Source organism: Pan paniscus, chromosome 15 (assembly GCF_029289425.2).
Source record: "Pan paniscus chromosome 15, NHGRI_mPanPan1-v2.0_pri, whole genome shotgun sequence".
NCBI classification, from domain to species: domain Eukaryota; kingdom Metazoa; phylum Chordata; class Mammalia; order Primates; family Hominidae; genus Pan; species Pan paniscus.
The window spans coordinates 32,326,298-32,345,514 of NC_073264.2; the positions used below are offsets into that span (position 1 = coordinate 32,326,298).

Sequence of the window (19,217 nt, forward strand, 5' to 3'; positions counted from 1 at the left end):
GTCTCAAACTCCCAGGTCAAGCAATCCTCCCACCTCGGCCTCCTGAAGTGCTGGGATTACAGGCATGAGCCACCGCACCTAGCCCTAGACTAAGACTTTAAATCATCTATCATAAATATGTTGAAAGAACTAAAGAAAATAATGTCTAAAGAACTAAAGGAAAACATATGAGAATGATATTTTACCAAATAAAGAATGTTAATAAACACACAAAAATTTTAAGAAATAATCAAACAGAAATTCTGGAATTGGGAAGTACAGAAACTGAAATGAAAAACTCAATAGAAGGGCTCAACAGCAGCTATGAGCAGGCAGAACAATCAACCAACTTGAAGATAGGTCAACTGAGATTAGCCAGTCTGAGAACCAGAAAGAACAAATAATAAGGAAAAATGAACAGAGCCTCAGAAACCTGTGGGACACCATTAAGTATACCAACATATGCATGATGAGAATCAAGGAAGGAAAGAGAAGGACAGAAAAAATAATTGAAGAAATAACAGCCCAAAATTTCCCATGTGATAGAAAACATTACACATCCAAGAGGCTCAACGAATTACAAGATAAACTAAAAGAGATTCACATCAAGATACATCAAATCAAATGATTAAAAGCCAATAAAAATGAGAAAATCTTGAAAACATCAAAGAGAAGCAATTCATCACATACTAAGGATCCTCCCAAAGCAGCTGACTTTTCATCAGAAAACATGGCAGCAGTGGGATATATTCAAAGTGCTGAAAGAAAAGAGATTGTCTATATCCAACAAAACAATCCTTTAAAAATGAAGGAGGAATTAAATTATTCCCATATTAAAACAGAAAAGAACTTCTTGCTAACAGACTTACCCTAAAGAAATACTAAAGGGAGTCTTTCAGGCTAAAATATAAACACACCAGAGAGTAATTCAAATCCACCTAAAAAATAAAGAGTGCTAGTAAAGTTAACTCCATACGTAACTACAAAAGATAGTACAAACGTATTTCTGGGGGGCAGGGGGGAGTCTTTTTTTCTTCCCAATTTAAAAGGCAATCACATTAAGCAATAATTAGACATCTGTGTTGATGGGTATACAATAGACATACCTTGTAGGACAACAACTGCACAAAGAGAGGAAAGGAAATAAAGCTTTATAGGAACAAAGTTCTTTTATATACTATTATAATTAAAATGGGTATTAATCCTAACTAGGGCAACCAATAGGAAAATAACTCAAAAAGATAAAATTCCAAGTCACTGCAAGAATCTTCAAAAAAAAAAAAAGCAAGATTTTAAATGGTACCCAGGAAAATATATTAGCATAAAAGGCTAGTAATGATGAATGAGAAAAACAAAAAGGTATCTGATCTTCGGTAGTGAGGTTATCTTCCCCAGGGACCCTGTTTAAATAATAATGTTACACATCAACCCATTCCTTATCAATCTTCTCTGCTTTACTTTCCTCTATATAGCACTTAATACCACCCAACAAACTTTACTTTCTATCCACTAGAATTTAAGCTTCAACAGGGCAATGGCTTTATTTTATTTATAGTGGCTGGCACACAGCAGGGGCTAAATAAACAGCCGATGAAGAAAAAAAAAAAACAATAGGTAGAGATAAGCCTTACAAGGACAGAAATGTTTCTCATATTAACAGCAACCTAAGAAAAGGGGATGTGTGTGCACATATACAATCTGTAGACTTGGTAACAATAAAGAACTCCCCACCAGATAGGATTCTATTGTCTCCGTTAAGTAGGAGTTGTAAAGACATATACTGAGTGAGGCAGAGGGGGTAGGGCTGAAGGTTTACAGAGAGTACCTAGCTGTGTTGGATGCTTCTGTTGAAATTGGTATCTAAGTCAGATTAAAAATCTAGTAGGTTTGGCCACCGCAGCCTTAAATGAGCAGGTGATATCATGTGAAACTGTCCACCAAAAATTCATATATTCTTAACAACGTAAACAAAAATCAGTGTTTGAATTTTAGAAGAATAAAAAGCAGCAGCCAAATGCAGTGGCTCACTCCTGTAATGCCAGCACTTTGGGAGGCCAAGGTGGGAGGACTGCTTGAAGCCAGGAGTTCAAAATCAGCATGGGCAACACAGCAAGACCGTCTCTACAAAAAAATTTAAAAATTTTGCCGGGCATGGTGATGTGTGCCTGCAGTTACAGCTACTTGGGAGGTTAAAGCGGAAGAATCACTTGAGCCCAGAAGATCAAGGTTGTAATGAGCTATGATCCTGCCACTGCTACTGCACTCCAACCTGGGCAACAGAGTGAGACCCCATCTAAAAAAAAAAAACTGAATGCCCTGAATTCACATTTTGAGAAAAGCACCATATCAGATAGAAAGCACTAAATTTATCATAAGTAAAACTCGGTCGTACCAAAAGAATTGGAAGCGGGACCTCAGAGACATCTGTACACGTTATGTTCACAGCAACACTATTCACAATTGCTAAAACTGGAAGCAACTCAAGTCTCCATTAACAGACGAATGGCCCTTGGGAGGCCAAGGCAGGCGGATCACCTGAGGTCAGGAGTTCCAGACCAGCCTGGCCAACCAATATGGCAAAACCCCGTCTCTGCATTCGAGACCAGCTTAGGCAGCATGGTGAAACCCCATCTCTACAAAAAATACAAAAAATTAGCCGGGTGTGATGGCGTGCGCCTGTAGTCCCAGCTACTCAGGAGGCTGAGAGGTGGGAAGATCACCTGAGCTCAGGAGGTTGAGGATGCAGTGAACCATGATCACACTGCCACACTCCAGTCCAGCCTAGGCAACAGGGTGCAACCCTGCCTAAAAAAAAAGTTAAAAAAAAAATTAGCGGAGTATGGTGGCACACACCTGTAGTCCCAGCTACTTGGTGGGGAGCTAAAGTAGGAATCACTTAAGCCATTGCATTCCAGCCAGGGTGACAGAGCAAGACCCTGTCTGAAAAAGAAAAGTACTAGTTGTGTTTCTAAAATAAGTTAAAATACATAAGAATTTAAAAAAAGAGGCTGGGCCTGATGGCTCACACCTGTAATCCCAGCACTTTGGGAGGCCGAGGCAGGTGGATCACCTGAGGTCAGGAGTTCAAGGGCAGCCTGGCCAACATGGTGAAATCCTGTCTCTACCAAAAATACAAAATCAGCTGGGTATGGTGGCACATCCCTGTAATCCCAGCTACTTGGGAGGCTGAGGCAGGAGAATTGTTTGAACCCGGGAGGCAGAGTTTGTGGTGAGCCAAGATCGCGCCATTGCACTGCAGCCTGGGCAACAAGAGTGAAACTCCGTATTGAAAAAAAAAATTTTTTTTCTTAAAATCTTGGGGGAAAGTGACCACATACTGTACACCAAAAATTATCTGACACAGGTCTAAAACAATTTAGAAGTTAATTTTGCCAAGGTTAAGGACATGCCTGGAAGAACTAAATAGGGAATCCCAGGAACAGTCTGGTCTGTGCCTTTTCTCCAGAGATGATGCTGAGGGCTTCAGTATTTAAAGGGAAAAAGTGGGCTAAAGGTAAAAAGAGGAAAGGTATGGTAATCCGCATGTTGCAAGAAAAAAGGAGCAGCACTGGGCACAGTGGCTCACCCCTATAATCCTAGCACTTTGGGAGGCCGAGGCGGGCAGATCATGAGGTCAGGAGTTCGAGACCAGCCTGGCCAATATGGTGAAACCCCATCTCTACTAAAAATACAAAAATTAGCCAGGCATGGTGGCACACGCCAGAAGTCCCAGCTACTCAGGAGGCTGAAGCAGAAGAGTCACTTGAACCCAGGAGTGGGAAGTTGTAGTGAGCCGAGATCACGCCACTGCACTCCAGCCTGGGCGACAGAACGAGACTCCTCTCGTAGAGGGGATGGCAAGGGAGGGGAGGGGAGGGAAGGAGCAAGTAGGAGAATAGTCAATTATGTATTCATCTCACAATCAGTAAATGGCACCTTACATAAGGTAAACATAGATTAGCTACCTGTGGAAATATTTAACCTTTTATCTGTAGCTATCTACTTATAAACAAAAGGAACCGCAATTTCTTGCATGACACAGCTTTTAGCTTAATATTTTTCCTTTGGCATAGTGAATTGGGGTCTCGAGTTTTTAGTTTCCTCTCACAATACTAATGGAGATGTAAGAGAGAATTGTGAAAAGATTCACTAACAGATGACTTGAAGAAATCTGACACCAAAGAATTCAGCAGGGATAGAATATCCTGCAGGCAGGCTCTACTCAAAATACAAGAATGATAAACTCTATTTTTACATAGCTAAAATTTTTTAAATCACAAGGATGAACATCAGACAGAAAGTTATCTGGAGAGTCGGATAACCAATTATAAGTACAGCTCAGAAAACCTAGCTGGGCACAGTGGCTCACGCCCGTAATCCCAGTACTTTGGGAGGCCGAAGCGGGTGGATCACTTGAGCTCAGGAGTTCAAGAGCAGCCTGGCCAACATGGTGATACCCATCTCTACTAAAAATACAAAAATTAGCCAGGTGTGGTGGCACATGCACACTTGTAATCTCAGCTACTCAGGAGGGAGGCAGGACAATCTCTTGAACCTGGGAGGCAGAGGTTGCAGTAAGCCGAGATCGCGCCACTGCACTCAGGCCTAGGTGACAGAGCGAGACTCTGTCTCAAAAAAAAGAAACAAACAAACAACAAAAAAAGGCACTCTGAGGAAACCAATAAATCATGGAAAGAAAAATTCAACAACAAAAACTCTACTATGCTCAAAAAATTCCATTATATAAAGGTAATACCACCCTTTAAAAGAAATCTAGGCTGGGTATGGTGGCTCATGCCTGTAATCCTAGAACTCTGAAAGGCTGAGGCAGGAGGGCAGCTCTTCAGCCCAGGGTAGCTCTTGAGACTGGCCTGGGCAACACAGTGAGACCTCGTGTTTACTAAAATTTAAAAAGTAGCCCAGGTGTGGTGGCTTACGCCTGTAATCCCAGCACTTTGGGAGGCCAGGGCAGGTGGATTACCTGAGGTTAGGAGTTCGAGACCAGCCTGACCAATATGGTGAAACCCCAACACTACTAAAAATATAAAAAAAGGCTGGGCATGGTGGTGGGCACCTGTAATCCAGCTACTTGGGAGGCTAAGACAGGAGAATCACTTGAACATGGGAGGCAGAGGTTGCAGTGAGCTGAGATCGCGCCATTGCACTCCAGCCTGGGCAACAAGAGTGAAACTCCATCTCAAAAACAAAAAAAGAAAAAGAAATTCAAATCACACATACAAAAAAAAAAAAGGATCTAGAATCAGAACAACATCAAACCTTTTCAAAGAGACATGAAAGTTCAAAGACAGGAGAAACATCTTCAAAATGTTAATGTAGCCTGGTGCAACAGGGCAGGCCTGCAATCCCAGCCACTCTGGAGGTAGAAGTGAAAAGACATGCTTGAACCCAGGAAGTCCAGGCTGTAGTGGGCTATAACTGCACTTCTGAATGGCGACTGCACTCCAGCCTGGGCAACAGAGTGAGACCCTGTCTCTAAAATAAATAAATAAAGTTAAATAAAAGTGTATTTCCAAACTACCAATCAAGTGTGAAAATAAAATACAGACATTTTTTAAAAGAGGTTAAGTCCCTAACATTTACCTCCTATCCAACTTTTCTCAAGAAACAATTAAATAACATTTCAGTAAAATGAAAGAGTAAGCCAAGAAAGGGTCCAATAAAAAGAGATTTCCGGAAGGACCGCAGCAGACATTAGTTTCAGAATAGTAACTTGATACCAAATCTTGAGAACAAGTCTACATCAGAGCAAGAGAATGGATAGCTCTAGAAAGCAAGTCTTCTCCTCCCCCTCCAAGCACATACACAAAAGGCAGAACTGGTAGACAATGTGATGTGCTTGGGAGTCTTTAATTTAAAAACCCTAACAGTTGTAGAATCTTTTGGAAATATAGCAATACATACCTAGAAAATTAGGCAAATTAAAAAAGGAGGCAAATAACTCCAAATAAAACAAAATATACAGAAAAGTAACCACAATATACATCTTAAGAGTTACCTATACTGGAATATTATCTATATTGGAATATGATGAAAGGAGATATAAGAGGTGTAATAAATCCTACTAACATAGTAAGAAGCCAAAAGGTAATGTTCAATATTGTCAGATGGTCAGGTGCAGTGGTTCACATCCATAATTCCAACAACTTAGGAGGCCAAGGCAGGAGAACTGCTTGAGGCCAGGAGTTCAAGACCATCCTAGGCAAATAACAAGACTCCATCTCTACAAAAATAAAAAAAAAAAAAAACAGCCAGGTGTGATGTCATTCACCTATAGTCTCAGCTATGGGGAGGATTGCTTGAGCCTAGGAGTTCAAAGTTACAGTGAGCTATGATCCCACCACAGCACTCCAGCCTAGGCGGCAGGGTAAGACCCTGTCTCTGAAGTAAATAAAAAATTGGGCCTCGCGTGGTGGCTCACACCTGTAATCCAAGCACTTTGGGAGGCTGAGGCGGGCGGATCACCTGAGGTCAGGAGTTCAAGACCAGCCTGGCCAACAACATGGTTAAACCGAGTCTCTACAAAATAAAATTAGCCAGGCATGATGGCGGGTGCCTATAATGCCAGCTACTCGGGAGGCTGAGGCAGGAGAATCACTTGAACCCAGGAGGTGGGGGTTGCAGTGAGCCAAGATCACGCCGTTGCACTCTAGCCTAGGCAACAGAGTGAGACTCCGTCTCAAAGAAAAAAGAAAAAGAAAAGAAAACAGAAAAAATTGGCTGGGTGCAGTGGCTTATGCCTGTAATCCTGCACTCTGGGAGGCTGAGGCAGGTGGATCGCTTGAGTCAGGAGTTCAAGACCAGCCTATACATCATGGCAAAACCCAGTCTCTATAAAAATACAAAAACTAGCTGGGCGTGGGAGTACACGCCTGTAGTCCCAGCTGCTCGGGAGGCTGAGGTGGGAGGATCGAGTGAGCCCAGGAGGTCGAGACTGCAGTGAGCCATGATTACACCACTGCACTCTAGCCTGAATGACAGAGCAAGACCTTGTCTCAAAAAAATAAATGAATCTAAAAATTATATATTGCCAGATAGGATATTTAGCAGCATCATTTTTAAAAAAATGCCAGAGACAAGAAATAGTGGTAAGTCTATTATTTAAATATAAGTAAATATCACAAGAGTTGAAAGTGGTTGCCTCTGGAAAGCTGGCCTAGAGAGGTGGACTGAGTAGGGAACAACCATTTTGGCTGTAAGCATTGTAGTATTTGCGTACATATTCTTTCAGTAGAATTTTAGAAACAGCTGGGTGCGGTGGTTTACACCTGTAATCCCAGCACTTTAGCAGGCCAAGGCAAGTGGATCACTCAAGGTCAGGAATTTGAGACTAGCCTGGGCAACATGGTGAAACCTTGTCTCTACAAAAAATACAAAAACTAGCTGGGCACAGTGACACACACCTATAGTCTCAGCTACTCAGGAGGCTGAGGAGGAAGGACCACTTGAGCCCAGGAGGTTTAGGTTGCAATGAGCCGTGATTGTACCACTGCACTCCAGCCTGGGAAACAGAAAGAGACCCTGTCTCAAAAAAAAGAAAAAAAATTAAGAAAAACAGTATTTTATAAACACACAAAAAAATGTAAATCTATGTATACTGAAATAAAATATTTAAAATAAATTAACTTAGTATGAGTTTCTTTTGTATCGATATATACATCCCAACAATTACTGATTGCAACAATTATATTACTACCAGGTACTAGACATGAAAGGATATGAGATGACATAGCTATACACACACACCAATACATATATATAGTTGTATATCAGGGTTTCCCAACCTCGGCAATTATTAACATTTTGGGCTAATATTTTATTTGGGACATGGAGGGCTGTCCTGTGCGTGTTTAGTAGCATCCCTGTCCACTCTCCACTAAATGCCAGGACCACCTGCCTCCAAATGTGATAACCAAAAATGTCTCCAGACCTTGCCAAATAAATGCCCCATGGGAGCAAAACTACCCCCCACCCCGCGCCCCAGTTGAAAACCACTTTTGCATTTGTACGGAAAAAATTCTGAAAAGACATGCACCCAAAAATATAGCAGTGGTTGTTCCTGGAAAATCAGGATTACAAAAAACCATTGCCAATTTTTTTTTTTTTTTTTACATTTCTGTAACTTAATTTTCATATAAATGTATTACTTTAACTACAAATAAAAAATATCAAAAACTAATATAAAAACTCTGAAAATAAATAGAAGTGGCTAAACATAAACACAAAAAATTTTAAATACATCATAAAATAAAATCTTAGTAAGTAATAAAGCATATTTGACAGTTTCTAAACAATCAGTAAAAAAGAAGCCAGGTGCTGGTATCATGCCTGTTATTCCAGCATTCTGGGAGGCTGGGGTGGTAGGATTGCTTGAGACCAGGTATTCAAGACCAGCCTGGGCAACATACTGAGACACCATCTCCATGAAAAAAAAATTTTTTAAGTAGCTGGGCATGATGGCGTATGCCTCTAGTCCCTGCTTCTGAGGAGGCTGAGGCAGGAGGATAGCTTGAGCCCAGAAGGACAAAGCTACAGTGAGCCATGATTGATAGCATCACTGAACTCAAGCCTGGGCGACGGTATGAGACCCTGTCTCTAAAAAACAAAAGTAAAATAAAAAACAAAACAAGAAATCAGTAAAAAAGGAAATGGGAAAAAGACAAACTAGTCTATAAATTCATTAAAACTAACATATTTGCTTTGTTTTATAACTATTTTTTCTTTTTATTATTATTATACTTTAAGTTTTAGGGTACATGTGCACAATGTGCAGGTTAGTTACATATGTATACATGTGTCATGCTGGTGTGCTGCACCCATTAACTCGTCATTTAGCATTAGGTATATCTTCTAATGCTATCCCTCCCCCCTCCCCCCACCCCATATAACTATTTTTTCAACAATGACTATGTATTGGCATAAAGAATTCACTCCTGAAACTTATCAATTTTAATAAAAGAAAATAATCTATTTTATAATGTTTGGTGGGTCATTTTTTTAAAATAAGGAAAAATGTTTCCAATAATCCCATCACCAAAAAATCACAAAGTATTTAAAAATATCTGAACTTTTTCAACGTACTTTTTTCATATAGCTGATTTATGGCACACAAAATTTATTTTTAGTTTACCGTAAGCATTGCATAGTCATTAAACATTCTTCATAAAATTTATTCATTTCAAAGGGATAAAGTAGCCCCCCCCCCACAGTGCATTAATCTCAGGCAATGATTCATTTTAACTGAAGTACCAGATGTGCTGGCTTATGCCTGTAATTCCAGCACTTTGGGAGGCCAAGGCGGGTAGATCACCTGAGGTCAGGAGTTCGAGACCAGCCTAGCCGACATGGCAAAACCTTGTCTTTCCTAAAAATACAAAAATTAGCCAGGCATGGTGGCAGATGTCTGCAATCCTAGCTACTCAGGAGGGTGAGGTGGGAGAATCACTTGAACCCAGGCGGCAGAGGTTGCAGTGAGCCAAAATTGCGCCACTGCACTCCAGCATGGGTGACAGAGCAAGACTCTGTCTCAAAAACAAAACAAACATTTTAATTGAAGTGATTTCTCTGATACTCCATTTCCCATGACAGGGAGGGGAGACAAAATTATAATCTAATAAAACCCAGAAAGTTTGTTTTCATTCCAGGATCAAACGAGGGCTTGACAAAGAGTATTAATTTACTCTATCCTGTGGACTTTTTCTCCATCCGGTGGACTTTTTCTCCTAGTATATACACACCACAGAAATTGTAAGTCAAGCTCTCATCTCTAACATTTTAATGAGATGTCCTCGGCAATTTCACTTATTTAGCAAATATTTGGCAGACATCTATTATGTGCCAGACCCTTTACTCTCAAACTGGGTATACATACCTGTAATTCCAGCAGTTTGGGAGGCCGAGGCGGGTGGATCACTGAAGGACAGGAGTTCAAGACCAGCCTAGCTAATATGGCAAAACCTCGTCTCAACTAAAAATACAAAAAATTAGCTGGGCGTGGTGGCACACGCCTGAAATTACAGCTACTCAGGAGGCTGAGGAACAAGAATTGCTTTAACCTGGGATGTGAAGGTTGCTGTGAGCTGAGATCATGCCAATGCACTCCAGCCTGGGCGACAGAGCGAGACTGTGTCTCAAAAAAATAAAATAAAATTGCAAAACATGTTAAGTGCTAACAAGGAAATGACCAGGGAGCAGTTACATATGTAAAATAGAAAGATTCATAAAGACAGAGGCTAGAATCTCAATCCCCAACCCTTTTTATTTATTTATTTATTTTTTATTTTTTTGAGGCAGTGGCTAACGGATGTAATCCCAGCACTTTGGGAGGCCAAGGTGGGAGGACCACCTGAGGTCAGGAGTCGGAGACCAGCCTGACCAACATGGTGAAACCCTGTCTCTACCAAAAATAAAAAAAAATTAGTTGGGCATGGTGGCAGGTGCCTGTAATCCCAGCTACTTGGGAGGCTGAAGCAGAAGAATCGCTTGAATCCGGGAGCCGGAGGTTGCAGTGAGCCGAGATCGCGCAACTGCGCTCCAGCATGGGCGACGGAGCGAGACTCTGTCTCAAAAAAAAGAAAACAAAAAAGCAACACAACAAACACTATTCCAGGCCACTGTGAAATGTTTTTGTTATCTGAGATATCTACCAGTGTCATATTGTTACCCTTATCCATTGTTACTCTCTCATATTATTTCTCTTTCTACCCACTTCATCCTGTTAATTATCTTTGTTTTCTTTCTCACTCTCTATTCTCCAGGATTTCAGTGAAAGATAACTTAAATAAAAGCAAGCCCCAGTTAACAGCTTTCAAAGCAAAAACATTCTAAGTTCAGATTTAAATGCAAGCCATGAAATAAAGTGTTACACAAAATTTTAAACTTTTCACAACTGCTAACAACTCTAACAACAGCAACAAAAAGGAAACACAACAGAGTTTGAGGCAGCAAGACTGCTCACACATTTAAGAACACAGCTACAAACGTTTTATGAAAATTTAACACAACTGTCCAGCAATAGTGGATTAGGTGGATCAACTGTGGCCTATCTACACAAAATACTATGCAGCTGTTAAAAAGAAGTGAGGATGTAGAGTCGGACGCGGTGGCTCACGCCTGTTATCCCAGCAATTTGGGAGACCGAGGCGGGTGGATCACGAGGTCAGCAGTTAGAGACCAGCCTGACCAACATGGTGAAACCCCGTCTCTACTAAAAATACAAAAAAATGAGATGGGTGTGGTGGTGGGCGCCTGTAATCCCAGCGACTTGGGAGGCTGAGGCAGAAGAATCACTTGAAACCTGAAGGCAGAGGTTGCAGTGAGCTGAGATTGTGCCACTGCACTCTACCCTGGGCAATAAGAGCAAAACTCCGTCTCAAAAAAAAAAAAAAAAAAAAAGTGAGGATGCTCTCTATTAGCAGGCTTGGAATGATCTCTCAATATGTGAAATGAAAAAGTAAAGTAGGGAGGGCATAGTGGTTCATGCCTATAATCCCAGCACTTTTGAGAGGCTGAGGTGGGCAGAATGCTTGAGCTCAGGAGTTCAAGACCAGCCTGGATAACATAGGGAGACCCCCATCTCTACAAAACAGTTAACAACAACAAAATTAGTCAGGTGTGGAGGCATGTTCCTGTAGTCCCAAACTTTGGAGGCTGAGGTGGGAGGATAACATAGGGAGACCCCCATCTCTACAAAACAATAACAACAACAAAATTAGTCAGGTGTGGAAGCAAGTTCCTGTAGTCCCAAACTTGGGAGGCTGAGGTGGGAGGATCAATTGAGCCCAGGAGATAGAGGTTGCAGCCAGCCAAGATCGCATCACTGCACTCCAGCCTGGGCAAAAGAGTGAGACCCCCATCTCAAAAAAAAAAAAAAATTATAGTGAAAAATAGGTTATATAGTTTGCCACATTGTACCAGAAAAGGACGAAAACATATTTGCTTTCATCTACCTACATAAAAAACACTAGAGAGGGACACACACAGACTAAAAAAAAAGTAGTCAATTACTAACTTGGCAGTGGGGGGTGGTAGACAGGATCATGGTGAGTATAAGACTTAATTTTGAACCACATATTACTTATTCAAAATATAATTTTTTTTTAAAGAGACAGAGTCTTTTACCAGGCTGAAGAGCAGTGGTGTGATGATAGCTCATTACAACTTCAAACTCCTGGGCTCAAGCAATCCTCTCCCCTGAGCCTCCAAAGCTAGGACTACAGGTGCATGTCACTATGTCTGGCTAAATTTTTTCTTTTCTGTAGAAAGGGGGGGGTCTCACTATGTTGCCCAGGCTGGTCTCGAACTCCTGGCCTCAACCAATCTTCCTGCCTTGGCTTCTCAAAGCAATCATTATTATTATTATTATTATTATTATTATTATTATTATTAGAGACAGAGTGTCAGTCTATTGACCAGACTAGAGTGCAGTGGTGAGATCATGGCTCACAGCAGCCTTGACCCCTTGGGCTCAAGCGATCCTCCCGTCCTGGTTTCCCGAGTAGCTAGGACTACAGGTACAACACCATTGTGTCCAGCTAATTTTTTAATTTTCTTGTAGAGACGGGGTATCACTTTGTTGCCCAGATTGGTCTTGAATTTCTGACTTCAAGATATCCTCCTGCCTTGGTCTCCCAAAGTGCTGGGATTATAGGAAGGAGCCTGTAAGTGTCCTGAAAGTGCAAAAATTATTGTTGTTGTTGTTGTTGTTGCTGTTCTGAGACAGAGTCTTGCTCTGTTGCCCAAGCTGGAGTGCAGTGACGTGATCTCGGCCCACTGCAACCTCCGCCTCCCGGGTTCAAGTGATTCTCCTGCCTCAGCCTCCCGAGTAGCTGGAACAACAGGTGCGTTGACACCACACCCTGCTAATTTTTGTATTTTTAGTAAAGACGGGGTTTCACCATGTGGGTCAGGCTGTTCTCGAACTCCTAATCTTGTGATCCACCTGCCTCGGCCTCCAAAAGTGCTGGGATTACAGGCGTGAGCCACTGCGCCTGGCCAAAGTGCAAAATTTTTAATAGGAATTTTTACGTCTTTTTATAAAGTCTATCTAAAAGTAGTCCAAAATTTTACTTTACATTTATAATTGCTTTAATTCTAGTCTTTTAAATCTTGTTCACTGAAACCACTTAGGTGTAATGCTATCTCAAGGTAATACCAATACCTTGTGTTTACCTTGGTTCCACTGAACACAAGGTACTGGTACTACCTTGAAACAGCATTATATATTGGTCAAAAGCACATCCTTTTTTAACCTTTTTTTCTTTTTCATTACAAGAACACAAAACCACTTTAAAAAAAAAAAAAACAGGGTCTCACTCTGTTGCCCAGGCTGCAGTCTGTCACCCAGGCTAGAGCACAATGGCGCAATCTTTGCTCACTACAACCTACACCTCCCAGGTTCAAGCGATTCTCCTGCCTCAGCCTCCCAAGTAGGTGGGATTACAGGCATGCGCCACCATGCCCGGCTAATTTTTGTATTTTTTTGTAGAGACAGGATTTCGCCATGTTGGCCAGACTGGTCTCAAACTCCTGACCTCAAGTGATCCGCCCGCCTTGGCCTCCCAAAGTGCTGGGACTACAAGCGTGAGCGCCACCGCGTCCGGCCTCACACCCACTTTTATTTATTTACTTTTCATTAGTTTCCTTGAAGGGTATTCTGTGTCCAGTAGCCTTACCAGGAAGGCTGCTTCAGAATTTGACACAAACCATGCCACTGTTTCCACAGGTATGAGTTGCGTTTCCCCAATTACTATAGTTTTGTTCCGTTTGCCTATGTTATTCTTTGCTTTATACACATAAGCACATCTCTTAAATAGATTTCAGTTTCATCTTGGGCTTAAACACTTTCAATTTTTTTTTTTTTTTGAGACGGAATTTCATTCATCACCTAGGCTGGAGTACAATGGCACGATCTAGGCTCACTGCAACCTCTGCCTCCCAGGTATAAGCAATTCTCCTGTCTCAGCCTCCTGAGTAGCTGAACTACAGGCATGCACCATCACACCGAGCTAATTTTTTGTATTTTTAGTAGAGACAGGGTTTCACCATGCTGGCCAGGCTGGTCTCGAACTCCTGACCTCAGGTGATCCACCCGCCTTGGCCTCCCAAAGTGCTGGGATTACAGGCATGAGCCACCGTGCCCCCAGCCAACACCTTCAATTTTAAGAAGAGCTGTATGCTCCTTTTGGCTCTGCAGACCTTACTTATAGCCAGGCCTTGGAAAGCAGCTGCCAAGACACTTACTTTTAGAAGTTCAGTTCTGTTCCCAGCAGGCCTCTACAGAACCTTGTGAGACAGGGACTCACTCTGTCACCCAGGCTGGAGTGCAGTGGGGTGATCATGGATCACCGTAGCCACAACCTCTGGGGCTCAAGCAATCCTCCATCTCACTCCTCCACCAGGTAGCTGGGACTTCAGGCACATGCTACCATGCCTGGCTTCAATACTGTTTTTCATTAGGGGAATGTAAATTAAAAACAGTGAGATACCACTACATAACTACCAAAACGGTTAAAATCCAAATCACTACAACTCCAAAAGCCGAAAGGGGAGCAATAATAATTCTCACTCATTACTGGTGGGAATGCAAAATGGTACAGCCACTTTGGAAGATCATGTGGCAGTTTCTTACATAATTAAATATAATCTTACCATATGATCCAACAATCACACTCCCTGGTATTTACTCAAATTACATGAAAACTTATACGTCCACACAAAAACCTGCACATGGATGTTTACAGCCTTTACTCATAATTGTCAAAACTTGAAAGTAACCAAGATACCCTCCAAAAGGTGAACAAACTGTAGCACATCCATAAATGGAATATTGTTCAGCACTAAAAAGAAATAATCAACCCATAGAAAAGACAAGCAGAAGCCTTAAATACACTGCTACTAAGTGAAAAGGCTACATATTATACAATTCAAACTAAGGCAACCCTCTGTATCCAAGGGTTCCCCATTCACAGATTCAAACAATGGCAAGGCAAAAATATTCCAGAAAAATAATAAAAAAATATATATATGTTTTGAGACAGAGTCTCGCTCTGTCGCCCAGGCTAGAGTGCAGTGGCGCCATCTTGACTCACTACAACCTCCGCCTCCCGGGTTAAAGCGATTCTCCTGCCCTCAGCTTCCCAAGTAGCTGGGATTACAGGCACGTGCCAGCACACCTGGCTAACTTTTATATTTTTAGTAGAAACGGCGTTTCACCATATTGGCCAGGCTGGTCTCAAACTCCTGACCTTGTGATCCACCCGCTTTGGCCTCCCAAAGTGCTGGGATTACAGTCATGAGCCACTGCGCCCAGCCAAAAAATAATTTTTAAAAATTATAGCAACTAGCTAGGTGCAGTAGCTGACACCTGTAATCCTAGCACTTTGGGAGGCCAAGGATGGCAGATAGCTTGAGCCCAGAAGCTCGAAACCAGCCTGAGCAACTTAGCAAAACTCTGTCTCTCGAAAAAATACAAAAATTAGCCAGATGTGTTGGCGGGTGCCTGTAGTCCTAGCTACTCAGGAGGCTGAGGTGGGAGGATCACCTGAACCCAGAGATCGAGGCTGCAGTGAGCAGTGATTGTTTTACTGCACTCCAGCCTGGGTGACAGACTGAGACCCTGTCTCAAATAAAAAGTTTTAAAAAGTATAACAACTATTTACATAGCATTTAGATTATATAAGTAATCTAGGCCGGGCGCAGTGGCTCACGCCTGTAATCCCAGCACTTTGGGAGGGCAAGGCGGGCAAATCACAAGGTCAGGAGATCGAGACCATCCTGGCTAACAAGGTGAAACCCCGTCTCTACTAAAAATACAAAAAATTAGCCGGGCGTGGTGGCGGGCACCTGTAGTCCCACCTACTAGGGAGGCTGAGGCAGGAGAATGGTGTGAACCCAGGAGGCGAGCTTGCAGTGAGCCGAGATAGCGCCACTGCACTCCACCCTGGGCGACGCAGCGAGACTCTGTCTCAAAAAAAAAAAAAAAAGTAATCTAGAGATTTAAAATATACAGGAAGATGTGCATAAGTTACAAACTCATTGTATTGAGGGACTTGAGCATCTGAGGATTTTGTATTCTGGAGGAGAACCCCTGGAACAAATTTCCCCCAAGGATACCATGGGAAGGTATATGAATGTATTCTGGAAAAGGCAAAACTATGGGGTAGGAGACTACTTGTACTTTCTGCTAAATTTTGCTGTGAACCTAAATTGTCTTATGAGGGGCAGTGAGTGTATACACACAAAAGCGAGCATACACAGTTATTTGGCTGCGCACGGTGGCTCACACCTGAAATCCCAGCACTTTGGGAGGCCGAGGCGGGTGATCACTTGAGGTCAGGAGTTCAAGACCAGCCTGGCCAACATGGTGAAACCCTGTGTCTACTAAAAATACAAAATAATTAGCTGGGCATGGTGGTGCATGCCTGTAATCCCAGCTACTCAAGGGGCTGAGGCAGGAGAATTGCTTGAACCTGGGAGGCGGAGGTTACAGTGAGCCGGGATTGCGCCCACTGCACTCCAGCCTGGGCAACAAAATGAAACCCTGCCTCAATTTAAAAAAAAAAAAAAAAAAAAAAGGAAATTAATTTAAATAAATTTAAAACCATTTTGTTAAAAAAAAAAAAACCTTAATAAAAATATATTTCAGGTCATGGGTAAAGAGTCTCTGTAGTCATGGCAACAGCCGAGGCAGGCTGCCTGCATACCAGCTGCCAGTGATGGGGAGAAGCTGCCAGTCTACATCAGCCTGGGCCATAGTAAGCTACTGCCACGGGGCCAGCAGGGTGGGCACCATGTTGCATTCATCTCTGTACCCCCAGCATCTAGCAGTGTTGGCATGTAGTGGGCACTCAAAGAAATGTGTGTTGAATGAACAATACCTATGACAAGCAAGCGAACTTTATTCTTTCTCGACCCTTGTTCCTATGACACACCTCCTCCTGACTGTCACTGTCACTCCTTCAGAGCAGAGCTTCTCTAGGGAACTTGGATGGGAAACAACTATGGAAAAGGACATCCTGGGTGAAGAGGGACTGCACTTTGATGAGTTGAACAAGCTGTGGGTGTTGGACTCAGAGGTTACCCAGCAGACCACAGAGCTCAAAGAAGAGTGCAAGAACTTTGTGGACAAAACTGGCCAGTTTCAGAAAACAGTTGGTGGTTTAATTGAGCTTGTTGATAAACTTGCAAAAAAAGCGTAAAATGAGAAGATGAGGGCCATGGTGCTCAGAACTTGCTCAAATCAATAGCAAAGCAGAGAGAAGCTCAACAACTTTAGAACTCAGTAACTTCAAGCACTAATAGAATAAAAGAAAATTTAGGCAGGGCATAGTGGCTCACACCTGTAATCCCAGCATTTTGGGAGGCCAAGGTGGGCAGATCACCTGAGGTCGGGAGTTCGAGACCAGACTGGCCAATATGGTGAAACCCCATCCCTACTAAAATTCAAAAAATTAGTCGGGCATGGTGGCACACCTGTAATCCCAGCTACTCTGGAGGCTGAGGCATGCCAGGCATAGTGGCTTATGCCTTTAATCCCAGCACTCCTGAGACGCCAAGGTAGGAGGATCACTTGAGGCCATGATCTCAAGACCAGCCTAGACAACATAGAAAGACCCTGTCTCTACTAAAAAAAAAAAATTAGCCAGGCGTGGTAGCACGTGCCTATAGTCCAAGCTATTTGGGAGGCTGAAGTGGGAGGACTATTTGAACCCAAGAGTTTTAAGGCTGCAGTGAGCTACGATCGCACCACTGCATTCCAGCCTGTGCAACATAGCGAGACCCTGTCTCTTAAAAATAAATAAAATAATAGAAAATAATAATTTGGAATGGACAATGAATGGATAGAAGTACAGGTAAAACAAGACTGATCATGAGTCGTTACTGTTTAAGATGAGTGACACGTTTGTGGGAGGTCACAATACTATATTATTTTCTTACATGTTTGAAACTTTTCATAAAAAAATTAAAGGACGGTTATACATAATACAATTGTCTTTATGATAAAAAGGATAAACTGTTAAGAGGGGCAATGGATGAAACAAACCTGTCAGGAGATTATCTCAAAGAATTCTGGCAGGAGGAGTACTCTGAACTAAGGCAGTATTAGTACAGAAACAAAAAGCACAGATAGAATCAGTTACTTCCTTAGATCAGCAGTCAGGCTTCATGGGCATTCTAAGCAAAATTTTCTTACCTTTTTTGAAAAAAAACTAGAAGAGGCTCCATAGCATTCATAATATATGCAAAGGGGACTATACAATCCCCCAAAAAATCAAGCATCAGTGAATTAGAATATACTTTAGGATACTGATGTTATCTATATTACTTAGCCTTTTGAATCATTATAGTCCAGTTCACTCATTTTCTTTTTTTTTTTTTCTTTTTTAGATACAGGGTCTCACTGTTGCCCAGGCTGGTCTCCAACTCCTGGGCTCAAGTGATCCTCCCACTTCAACCTCCCAAAGTGCTGGGATTACAAGCGTGAGACACCACACCTGGCCAGTTCACACAGTTTAAATGAAGCTCTTTCCTACTTTAGAACTTCTGCTAAATGCTGTAGCTTCCAACTGGAATGTTCTTTGTACAATTAGGTATTCCCGATACTTCAGATCTAAAAGTATACATTTAGGAACTTTATGAGAATTAAATGTACTGAAGAACCAAAAATAATGTCAACCATATAGAAAGTGTTCAATACGTCAGGCGCAGTGGCTCATGCCTGTAATCCTAGCACTTTGGGAGGCCAAGGCAGGCGGATTACTTGAGGTCAGGAGTTCAAGACCAGCCTGGCCAACATGGTGAAACTCCATCTCTACAAAAAATACAAAAATTAGCTGGGCGTGTTGGTGGGTGCTTGTAATGCCAGCTACTCAGAAGACTGAGGCATGAGAACTGCCTGAACCCAGGAAGTGGAGGTTGCAGTGAGTTGAGATAGCACCACTGTACTCCAGCCTGAGTGACAGAGCGAAAACTGTCTCTAAAAAAAAAAAAGAAAGTGCTCAATAAATATTAGGTATTATCTGAAACTCCATTACATATACAGGTTTCCTATCACCATTTATTCTCTCAGCATTCTGCTAATTTGTTGTAACATTTTATTGGCCAGGCATGATGGCTCATGCCTGTAATCCCAATACTTGGACTTTGGGAGGATGAGGTGGGAGAATCATTTGAGCCCAGGAGTTCGAGACCAGCCTGGGCAACAAACTGAGAACGCACCT

The 19,217-nt window shown here is 42.2% G+C and overlaps 2 protein-coding genes across 5 annotated transcripts in view; one reads left to right on the top strand and one right to left on the bottom strand.

The window, feature by feature from the left end:
* Nucleotides 1–19,217, bottom strand: part of STRN3 (striatin 3) — a 130,352-nt gene that overhangs the window by 105,334 nt on the left and 5,801 nt on the right. The window lies entirely within an intron of this gene.
* LOC134728944 (intraflagellar transport protein 20 homolog) lies at nucleotides 16,782–17,681 on the top strand. The gene has a single exon (XM_063596176.1). It carries the CDS (start codon nucleotides 16,920–16,922, stop codon nucleotides 17,193–17,195), a length of 276 nt encoding a protein of 91 aa, XP_063452246.1. The 5' UTR covers nucleotides 16,782–16,919; the 3' UTR covers nucleotides 17,196–17,681.